This window comes from Sorghum bicolor, chromosome 1, assembly GCF_000003195.3.
Source record: "Sorghum bicolor cultivar BTx623 chromosome 1, Sorghum_bicolor_NCBIv3, whole genome shotgun sequence".
In the NCBI taxonomy this organism is placed as follows: domain Eukaryota; kingdom Viridiplantae; phylum Streptophyta; class Magnoliopsida; order Poales; family Poaceae; genus Sorghum; species Sorghum bicolor.
Window position 1 is genome coordinate 1,887,650 of NC_012870.2, and position 11,728 is coordinate 1,899,377.

The 11,728-nt window shown below is 43.5% G+C and overlaps 2 protein-coding genes across 6 annotated transcripts; both read right to left on the minus strand.

The window, feature by feature from the left end:
- Positions 244 to 1,228, minus strand: LOC110430456. Its single transcript, XM_021448144.1, has one exon. The coding sequence runs from the start codon at positions 891 to 893 to the stop codon at positions 534 to 536; it is 360 nt and encodes a 119-aa protein (XP_021303819.1). The 5' UTR covers positions 894 to 1,228; the 3' UTR covers positions 244 to 533.
- On the minus strand, positions 1,400 to 5,445 carry LOC8080198. 5 transcript variants are annotated; one of them, XM_021448104.1, is made up of 6 exons: positions 4,718 to 5,442; positions 3,771 to 3,985; positions 2,876 to 3,059; positions 2,709 to 2,794; positions 2,102 to 2,193; positions 1,400 to 1,956 (listed from the first exon to the last, which is right to left on the minus strand). In XM_021448104.1, the coding sequence occupies exons 1-6, from the start codon at positions 5,126 to 5,128 to the stop codon at positions 1,697 to 1,699; spliced, it is 1,248 nt and encodes a 415-aa protein (XP_021303779.1). In that variant the 5' UTR covers positions 5,129 to 5,442; the 3' UTR covers positions 1,400 to 1,696. The 5 variants fall into 5 exon arrangements, 4 of the variants coding, with proteins under 4 accessions (XP_021303779.1, XP_021303774.1, XP_021303766.1 ...); XM_021448099.1 differs by having other exon boundaries at positions 2,876 to 3,062; XM_021448091.1 differs by having other exon boundaries at positions 2,876 to 3,104; positions 4,718 to 5,440.

Sequence of the window (11,728 nt, forward strand, 5' to 3'; positions counted from 1 at the left end):
GTATACAAAGATTATGTATACATGCTTTTTGTTGTTCTACGAGTTTTTGGTAAATTGTTCCACGTGTATGCCCCACTTTTTCACATTTGAGGGAGCATAATAGGTTGCTTAGGGGAGATGTGAAAACTGAAGTTCACTGATGAAGCGATGAATTCTTTTGAAGTGCATATATATCCAAGTTCTAGAGCGATGTTACTAATTATCTCCGTGCACAATTACCACGTCTTACACCACACACATGGAGGCGCCAAAATAGTTTTGTGTATGTGTATTACGTACTGTACTTGCATCCGCAATAATAAGAACAACAACAGAGTCACAGAAACTATCATGCAGGCAGCAGCATGCGAGGAAATCAGGGAGGAAGACGTATAGCGAAAAGAAGAAAGAAGCACAAACTCAGCACCAGCCTTTAAATTTACAACAGAAAAACGACGGACGGACGGTCACGAAAAGGTTAACATCACGACGACGCGGCAGAACCTCGCCGGAGGCCGGCCGGCGTACGTACGTCTCCGCCGTCGGGTCAGTACTCAGTAGCGGCGCACGAGGCCGGTGCAGCGGTCCTTGATCCATCGGAAGCCCTTGCGGATGGACGCCTTGACCCTTGCCTCCACGGCGTACGACTTGTACCCGGCCACCCTCCGCCGGCGCTTCGCCTCGGGGTCGCCCGACCACCACGACAGCGCGCGACCGTCGCTGCCGCCGCCGCCGCCGCCGTGCGACGACGCCGGCGGCTGCACCTGCACGCCGCCCCGGAACTCCTCCTGCAGGCCCCTCATGGTTGGCTCTGGACGGACGTGGGTGGGCGGCGCGGCGTGAGGCCCCGCGCCGCCCGCACGTATATGTAGCGGAGAGACGTGGAAGCTGCGTTCGTCGTTTGTGCTTGGCATGCCCGCTGGGGCTGCAGAAATGAAAAGGAAATCGAGCAGGTGAGGGCGGCACGCTGCGGTGAGGCCGAGCGACGCCTCTGTCTGTCACTCTCGCGCGAATTGTTTTAGCGAGGAGTGGAGGAGCAGTGGACGCCCCGTCCCGTCCCCCGTCCGTCCCGCAGCTGCGATACGTTCGCAGCTGGCCTGCAAGTGGAACCAGTCGCGGGCTGGAGAAACCATCCATCTCTCTGTTGTTTTCGCAGCATACATACCTTAACAAACCCGCTATTATAAAAGAAGCATATACCAGAAGAAACCCTCTATTGAAACATCTGTACTTCTGGTGTATTCATTGATGAAGAACAGGTGAGTGACGGACTTGTCCACATAATATGACATATATAATATGAAGATACATCTGGAAACATCCTATTATATGGAGGAAAAAAAAACATTGTGCCACCTATGGTGAATTAGAATGAGACAGCAAATCAGATAATCAGAATACACGGATGCTCCTCAACTCATAATAGGAAATCTTTATTTTTTTTCTCCTCTATTGTTTCTTTCATTCAGTTCTACATTGTCTCCAATTCTGCTTTTTCCACCATCCATCTTTACTTTCCAACAACACAAACCAACCTACAACAGACAACTTATTGGAGACAGGGAAAAAGTTAGCATGCAGGCTTATAACTCATACAACCCCCGTTACAAGAGGGCACTCGTTCTCTATGCGATGCGCCGTAGACACATGTGCATTAGGGGGTTCAGTTTGGACGGCGAGGCAGTAATCATACTAAAAAACCATTTACAGCCATGAGTCATCTCCACGTTGTACTGAAATGGGAGACGAAGAACCGGAAATCCGGATGGTCTACATGTATTCTGCGGAGCCAGCTGTCAGCCTCCTGCATCAGTGAGGTGACACGGTCCCGCTCTTGGGTTCTGTCAGATGTCCAAATGGAGGCACGGAATTTGTAAGGTGCCAGCCCAAAGGTTGGCAACAATAGTTTCCCAGTTGCAGTTGTGCAGCAGTTGATTCCTCCAAAGCCAGGGCATGCTGGCGTAGGAGGATCACAATCTGCAAGAACAATGGGGGTAAGAATTCTATACAATTGGTGCAATCTGAATTTGCATCTACAGGGGCAAAATGTCACACATGTGCCATTGCCATCTGTCCAAGGCAAAGTAAAATCCCTAGGCACTACAAGTCACTTAGTATTTACCCTTGCAAGGTGTTGCTAGGCAATGGAATGTCAAAAAACATGCATCAAGATCCTTCAATGTTGGCCCTGTTGGAATTCTATATATGGGGTACCTGCAATCGGAAGCATGCGGATGAAACCAGTAACGTATAGAATCATAGCAACACCAGGTTAGCAGTGTTGCTCTTCTACACAGGTTGTATCTTATGCTGAAATTCAGCACAGTAGGCAAGCCATTGTTAGGCATTGCAACTGGTAGGCATCCTCTGCATGGGCCAGCACAGTTGGCAAATGTCATAACTCTGACCAGTGCAACAGCATCATGCTAGTTTCTACAAATCGAAACGTGATGCACAGAAAAAAGAAGCACATCATTAAGGCAATGAAACTAGATGTTGGCAGATTATAAATACATGAGATCAACTTAATGCATATATCTTGTGGGAACATCAAACAGCTCATAGACCATAGTTAAATCACAAGAAAACATTGATCTAAACAAATTATTAAACACATTTTAAGTGGGAGTTAGAAGACAACAGCTCAATCAAACAAATCATATCATACATCATTGAGGAAAATGGAAGTAAACATTGAGTGAACAAAAAAATAGTAACTGAAACAATACCATGCAACAGACATCCAGCTCGATGGCAGCAGATCACAGCTTTTGAATGTCTTCAGTGCTGGAAATCTATGTGCAAGAGTTGATACCTGAAACCGACGCATAGTCAGATTCAATACACTATCTTTAGTAACCATTTTAGTTCATAAAAAAAGGAGGGGGGGGCTTGCCTTGTCTGTCAGAGGCTCTCTACCATATGGAGGATCCCTCTCCATATACTCAAATATAGGAAAACTTGAAGATGCATTGCCTTCACCATCATCACTTCGTACGCCACCATTTTCCAGTCGATGTGTACCTTCCAGTGATGATGAGACTCTTAGCCGCTCAACATCATTCTCAATGCTGCTCTCACTGCTAGTATCCATAGATTCCCCATCACTTTCATCCCCAGGACGCCTTAAGTAAGCGAGAAAATTAACTAGAAAAAGTTATACACTATCAAAGACATCACCAATGTGATAAAAGAAACCATACTGAACATCGTGCGGTTGTATCTATCTACTCATAACTTCTCTCATTTGTTTACTTCATTTAATTTCTTTCCATATATGTCCACCAAATTAAAGTCACACATGTAGCAATGCCTAGTGAACATCAGGTGATACAAAAGATATCAGCTCTCATCTCAGTGTTCTTGCAAATTAACATAGAACAAATCTGCAAGATGTTGCCACATATAGAATTTCTTGATAAAATCATGTTAGTAAATATCAGCAACGGACATAATTTGCCTCAAAAGGGCGTAGGCAAATATAACTAAAAAGAAAAGTTGGGAATGCTTAATCTGCCTGAAGCTCTAGCTCAATAGCATTCAAGCATACTTCTTTTATACAGATTGGCATATAGGTGTAGAAAAATCGAAAAGCATGGAGCACATTCCATCAGTAATTCAACTTAGTTTTTTTGTTGATATATGAAAATACCAAAGGTCAAACTAACTGAAGCATAACAAGGACAAACAATTGATTTTGGTACACAGGTTGACCCTCTTAAGTCTTAAGGTTTAAGTCAATGGAAAGTTTCTAGACATCATGACTCTTTGTGACACAGAACAGGATGTACCTGTTGCTTGAAGCTGGTCTAGATGGATCCACAAATAGTTGAATAGCAGAAAGATATGGCACATAATACTGAATCACAGAGTCAATGCCATTTAACACCAGTGGAACACCAGCCCCATAAGCACTCCATTCCCTGAAAGATTCCCAAAGATCTCCCAGGAGGAAATAAGGCCGTGAATCCATAGCATCACCACCTCGCCGCATCCTTAGGGTTGTCTGCAGTGGGAAATAAAATTGGAGCTAGTCAGCGGCAGAAAAGCGAGACAATTCCTTAAATGAGTGGTATTTCAACCAGAGAACTGAAGATTGCCATGGATCAAGAATATAGTACAAACATTATACATGATATAGAAATAAACAGCATCGTCCAAATTGCAGTGTATTTACTTATCAGAGTTGACTTCACACAACTGCAAAATTCATATATAGCAATGGATATGCATACACATACACACATTACACGGAACTGCAGTGAAGTTGTAACAAGCGAGCAAGTGCAGCAATTCAGAAACTGGAAGGCATGCCTATACCACCCCATCATTATGGTCACAAAAAACATGTGAATTATAAGCATAGACCTCAAGTTCCATACAAACCAGCAGTGGTGAACTTTTTTTTGCAAATCAGCCCATTTCAAGTTTTTATCGGCAATTTGGTTATCTTCTTTTGATATCACAAAGAGTGATCGTGGCTTTGAATACATGACTATCAACCAGAGCTAAAGAATTGCTTCAAACTAAATTCCAAGTCACGATTCATTCTCTAGTCTTAACTGCAGTGTTTCTACAGACTCATCTGCTTGACTATGCAAATGCAGTACAAAAATGGGACAGAGACTACAATTCTATCCATCGGATCGCCTTCCTATCAACCAGAGCAGATACATCTAAGAAGTCAGACCACAACACAGCAGTCCACTGAAGCAGCAAAGAGAAATCCCGAGAATACCTTGGGCAAGTACTGCGCGGTCACGGAGGGCGTCGTGGAGGTGAGAAACCTCTCCAAATTCCCAGCCTCCGCCACCGCCGCTGCGGCCACATTCACCTCAGGCGCCGCCGCCGTGGTCGCCGTGGACGCCACCGACGGCTTTGACGAGGTGGTCGACGAGGAGTCGTCCGACCGGCTGTCCACATCCACCGACGCGGCCACGGCACCTGCCCCCGGCGGCGGCGGCGGGGCCTTCTGCCTCGCGGACCGCGGCGACGGCGACGGGGACAGCGACGGCGACGGCGACGCGGACCGCAACCGCTGTTGCTCCTGCTGCTGCTGGCGCCGTACGTGGGGAGGGTTGTAGAACCTGTTCTCCGGCACGCCACGGGAGGACGAGGAGGAGGCTGCCCCGCCGGATGAGCCTGCCATGGCGGCGGCGGCGGCGAGAGGGACGGGTAGGTGGGGCTGGGCTAGGGTTTTGCGCAGGACCAGGGATTGTGGAACTGCTGGTGATTAGGGTTAGGGTTTTGGTCGCTTTGTTGAGCGCTTTTTTAATACGCGGGGTTTGGATCTGGGGAAGGCGGCGAAGCGACTGCGCGAGCGGGCGAGGACGAGGAGAGGAGGAGCCGAGGAGAACACGCAGGCAAGCAGAGCGAGAGCGTGGGTGGGCTGGGCGCGGGCGTCGCGTCGCGCTGGTTGTTCACTTCTCCGCGCTCTCGCCTCCCGTGGCTCACTTCTATTCCGTACGACGGTAGCGTGAGGAAAACCTCCTCCGACTCGGGGTTTTCTTCGCGTCGGCACTCGGCACCTTTTTGCGACTTTTGTCTCGTTTATAGTTCCACCCAAAGGCACGTGCATGAAACATTAAGGCTGTGTTTAGATAATAAATTTTTTTAAAAAAATTAATACTGTAGCATTTTGTTTATATTTAATAATTATTGTTTAAATATGAACTAACTAAGCTCAAAAAAATTGTTTTACAAATTACATATAAACTATATAATTAGTTATTATTTATTTATAAAATTAGCAATACCGTAAGATTCGATGTGATGAATAATCTTAAAAAGTTTTTGGTTTCAGGTAAACTAAACAAGGTCTAAATATAGATAAAAGGTAACTAATTATACAGTTTACATGTAATTTGCGAGATGGATCTTTTAAGTCTAGTTGTCCATAATTGAGGTATAACATTGTGCTAATGTATCATAGAGGGATACCAAAAGAAACAAGAATAAATGAACATTAAAATAGGGAAGAAATTATTTAGGTTGCCTAAATAAAAAATAAACTAGATCTAGGGTTTGACGACTCTTATACCCTCGCCCTAGCCGTCGGCCACTGCCCGTCGCGAGTGCTAAGGATAGCCAGAGCTCCAGCAAACCCTAGCGCCCACAACAGCCATCCTCCTTCCCTTCCCCAGCACTACCATTGTCTTCAACTCTGGTGAGCTCGTCCACCGCCATCTTCTTTAGCTCTGCACGAGCCTCCCCGCCCTAACCTGGTTCGGTTGCCCCTACTGCCGCCAGCTCCCTTAAGCCGCCCATCGACCATCCCCACCACCTGCCCTACCAGTCGTTCCCGGGCGGCCATTCTATAGCCCACATGAGGTGAGAAAGATAGGAGAGAGCTCACCAAAACCCTAGAAAAGTAGATTCAGAGAGAGAGAGAGAAGGCCTACCTACCGCTAGATCCGGCATCTCTACCGCTGCCGCTACATCCGCCATGGTCGTGTGCTGCGGAGGCGGCGGGGCACGGGTGCGAAGGCCTATAGTGAAGTGCTCACTGGATATATATATATATATATATATATATATATATATATATATATATATATATATATATATATATATATATATATATATATATATATATATATATATATATATATATATATATATATATATATATATATATATATATATATATATATATATATATATATATATATATATATATATATATATATATATATATATATATATATATATATATATATATATATATATATATATATATATATATATATATATATATATATATATATATATATATATATATATATATATATATATATATATATATATATAGAGAGAGAGAGAGAGAGAGAGAGAGAGAGAGAGGAAAGATTGAAGATAAGTATGGTGTGCGGACAATCCTTTCGGAGGACGCGTGTTTCTTATTTAGTATTTCTGTTAAATAATATAAAATACTCTAGCCTAAAGTGGGTTTTGTAGTATGCATCCTTATCTTTTTACTACTCTCTACAAAACATTAGCAAACTAATAACAATATCATGTCTCACATGCTTGAGCCTTGTCCTTCCATTTATTAGACTTGGCGCATTATTATTTTTTACAGTCGTTTACCCAACAAACATAGAAGCTCGTTGGAGCATCAATGACACGAGTTTTGCCCAAACGTCGACAATCATGGTGGCAAAATCGATGCTTCAGTTCTTCTCTTTTTGCTATCGAATTCATCAGGTTTGCTGATGTTTAGAGTATCTTCAACAATTTGGTAAAATTTATTTGTCAAATCATTTGATTTAGCAAGTTGCTAAAACATACGACAAGTGAGATTTTCTTCTATCTCCAATAGTTTGCCAATTGAGTTTGATAAGAAGACCCACAACCGAAAATCAAATCAACATAGCAACTCCAATAGTTCGCTAAAACTCACTTGACAAATCTATAGTTTTGTCAAGTCTCAAAACCAAATACCAAGTGAAAAAAGAGGTCTTCTCCAACAATTTGATATTTGGGCTTGTCAAAAGAGCTTGACATCCTAGGATTTTTGCCAAAATCACAAAATTGAGACTCCAACAAGTTGGCAAAACTAGTTGGCAAATTGGGATACACATGATGCCAAGCGTTGGAGGACTTGGCATATTTGCCAAGTGAAGGGAGAATTTTGCTAAGCTCACAAAATTGCCAAGTAGTTTTGCCAACTTGTTGGAGGCTGTTTTTTTATGGTTTTGGCAAAAATCCTATGATGCCAAGTACTTTTAGCAAACTGTTGAAGTTGCTCTATGCTGGATAGCAAGTTGACAAATATGGGCGCGCGGTGCTGCTGGATAGCAAGTTGCCAAAAAATGGCAACCAATTTACCAAACTGTTGGAGTTACTGTTTTCTAGTTTTACCAAAGAAATAAGAAATAGCAAGTTCATTTAGGAAACTGTTAGAGATGCTTGGCCTTGTTTAGTTTGTGATTTTTTCAGGTTTGGCTGCTGTAGCACTTTCGTTTTTATTTGATATTTATTAGATTAACTAAGTTTAAAAGATTCATCTCGTAAAATTATAGACAAACCGTGTAATTAGTTTTTTATATATATTTAATGCCTATATATCTAAAGATTTGATGTGAGGAAGAATTTTATTTTTTAAAAACTAAACAAGACCTAAGACGTGATCTAACTATCTAAGTAGACCGTGGTACGTATGTCTTATATCTTCAAAACGAATGGATTGAGTTGACCTAGCACGTCATTTTTATCCTCTTTCCTGCTGCGGAGTTATGTAGTGACACGGTACGTTTTGAAGTTTCGAGTCTACCATCTTATCTTAGGCCTTGTTTAGTTCGCAAAATTTTTTTGTTTTTGGCTACTGTAGCATTTCGTTTTTATTTGACAAACATTGTCCAATCACAGAGTAACTAGGCTCAAAAGATTCATCTCACAAATTAGAGATAAACTGTGCAGTTAGTTTTTATTTTCGTCTATATTTAATACTCCATGCATGCGACCAAAGATTCGATGTGACGGGGAATCTTGAAAGTTTTTGCGAACTAAACAAGGCCTTATAAGGTCTTGTTTAGTTCCGAAAAGTGAAATTTTTTCGGTACTGTAGCACTTTCGTTTGTTTGTGACAAATATTATTCAATCATGGACTAACTAAGATTAAAAGATTTGTCTCGTGATTTACAGCTAAACTGTGTAATTAGTTTTTGTTTTCGTCTATATTTAATGTTTCATGCATGTGACACAAGATTCGATGTGACAGGAAATCTTGAAAACTTTTTGGTTTTCAGGGTGAACTAAGGCCTTGTTTAGTTCGCAAAAATTTTCAAGATTCCCCGTCACATCGAATCTTGCGGCACATGCATGGAGCATTAAATATACATGAAAACAAAAACTATTTGCACAGTTCATCTGTAAACCGCGAGATGAATCTTTTGAGCCTAGTTACTCTATAATTGAACAATGTTTGTCAAATAAAAACGAAAGTGCTACAGTGCCGTTTTTCACAAGTTTTTGCGAACTGAACAAGGCCTAAACAAGACCTAATATTGAAAGGAATTAATGCTTTACCGTACTCGCATTTGCATCTCATCTTCCTGACTCGCGTACATGATCTCTTTGATTCGACATTCATCCACCTTCATCTTCCTCGACCGTGTGCCCTCACTGTCCATGGCTGCTGTTTTTGATGTCTGCTGGGACGTGGGAGGTGGCCAAGTGTACCCAGCATTTACCCCGAATTTAATCGAGGCGTTAACAATTTATTTAGTACGGGCCTCAATTTAGTACATGGGCCACATCAGTTGCTAACACTCTAGAATCGCCAAACAGCCCAACAGAAAAAGAACGTCACGCTGCCAAATGAGCAACTCCTCCGCAGAGCAACCTTTTTCATATCGACGCGTAATGCTTACGAGCACGCATTGAAGCAAAGGCAATTGTCTCAGTCTCTTCTTCTACTGTTGTTACCTCTACACACAAAGGGGGGAAGAAGAAACAAGGCCAAAGACACATGTTGCTTCACTTGTTTTGTTGAGCTTTGTTTAGTTGGTGGAGTGCAATTTTTTTTGTATTATAGCATTTTTGTTTGTATTTAGCAATTATTGTCTACTTATAGAATAACTAGGCTTAGAAAATTCATCTCATAAATTATAGATAAATTGTGTAATTAGTTATTATTTTTATCTATATTTAATGCTCTATGTGCCGCAAAATTCGATGTGATGTAAAAATTTGAAAAATTTTTGGTTTTTGGTGAAACTAAACAAGGCCTTAACTCGTGAAAAAACTTTCTTTTTTCAGGCAAAGAAGCAGCAGAGCCTAATTACTTGAACTTAGGCCTTGTTTAGTTCACTCTAAAAACCAAAAACTTTTCAAGATTCTTCATCACATCGAATCTTGCGGCATATGCATGAATTATTAAATATGGTCAAAAATAAAAACTAATTACACAGTTACCTGTAAATCATGAGATGAATCTTTTGAACCTAGTTAGTCCATAATTGGATAATATTTGCCACAAACAAACAAAAGTGCTACAGTAGCTAAAAAAATTTCATTCTGGAAACAAGGCCTTATATTGTTAAATCAGTCAGTCATTTATAAGTAGTTGACGTAAGCAGCTGCAGGAACTGTGTTTGGGTAGCAGCTCTGCTTCTTGCTACACGAACACGACCCGACCGGGAATCGTCGGTTTAACACAAGCTATGGCCCAGCCAGAGAGAGATCCAGTCCAGGAGAGGAGACACAGGCTGAGTTTTGGGCTGGGCGGGCCATGCTGAGCTCACGATCACAGCGCTAGACTAGGGCCAGAATGTTTGAGGGCCCACGGTGGTGGTAGCTGCTGCTGGTCACGGATGGAGCATGGGGCGGAGGCTGCACGCACTGCACAGTTTGCCCATGAGTCCATGACTGCCTGCCCCTGCCGTGTTCACGGTGTGTGGCCACGCGGCGGCGCCCTCCTGCCATGTGGCCACCTGCCCTGTCCTCGCCACCCGGCTCTCACTCCCAGTCCCAGTCCCACCTTTTTTTAATTGCCCCAGCCCAGTTTTTTTTTCTTTTTTTTTATAAAATGCCCCAGCCCGCACGCCAGCCGGGCAAAAAAAAAAAAAAAAAAAAAAACTCACTTCACTCCTTTCCATAGGCGTGACAGCACCCCAACCCAAAGAACGAAAGAAAAGCAGCCGTGTCTGGCTCGGTTGCTTGCTTCGCTTCCCGAAACCAGCAGGAAAGCATCACCAAAAATCAAGCGCCACGCTATCATCGTCGTCGTCATCGGTGCACCGCTAGGATGGAATGTGCTAACACTAACAGCGCCGTCCCTATCGATGGCTACTAGACTAGAATACCAGACGGCACAAGGCCGGCCCCGTGTGACACTGCTTGTCCACAAGGGAAAAAAAAAAAACCCAAATCACATGGCGCTGCTCCTGCTCCTCGCCAAGAATAATTCATCATCATCAGCAGCAGCAGTATCAGCAAGAGAAAACAAAACGGAACAACCCCAACAACCAGGATCGCAAGATGCCCACGGGCCATCCTATCCATCATCTGTTAACATCGGCTCGGCCGGGCCATCGATTGCCCTGATCAGGACAAAGATAGAGGTAGCAGCCATCACAAGATATTCCCCCCACGGCCTCATGCGCCCTCCGGAAGAGGAAAATTCTCACGAACCTTTCCAGCGCCTCCACTCCAGTCACGACCGGCTTCTCCAGCTATGGTAAGCAAGAGAGGAGCAACAGGTGAGTGCAAAGCGCACAGCCGAGCTGCGTGCTGGAGAGTGTTGACTGCCCTGCCGAGGTGATGGAACGCGACTTCCCTTTCAGGAAACACTGTCACCGTGGGTGGACAGGGTGCGTGCCCAGCTGCTGCTGAGTGCTGACCATTTCATCACACCAGATCGCAAGCAGCAGCAACAGTGACCACCCATACCATAACTTTCGGCCTTCTCCCCGCTCCCCCTCGGATCCGAGGTTGAAGGCTTCAACTTTTCAAAACCATGACCTTCAAAAAAAAAAAAACTTTTCAAAACCAAGCTACTACTACTCCGTAGTTCGAATCATCAGATGGTGCTATACGTAGGTGGAGACGTACTACTCCGACATCAGAGAAAGCATCAGCAGGTCAACCATGACGCAGAAGCATCCACGAGCTCGTACATCAGCTCACACCACAGCAGAAACAACCATGTCGTCATCAGTCCAGCATTAGAGAGACGACGACGATGCAATGCACAAGAGCTAGCTGGAGAGCACACCAGCATTTCCGGACACGATTCCAGCCGGAG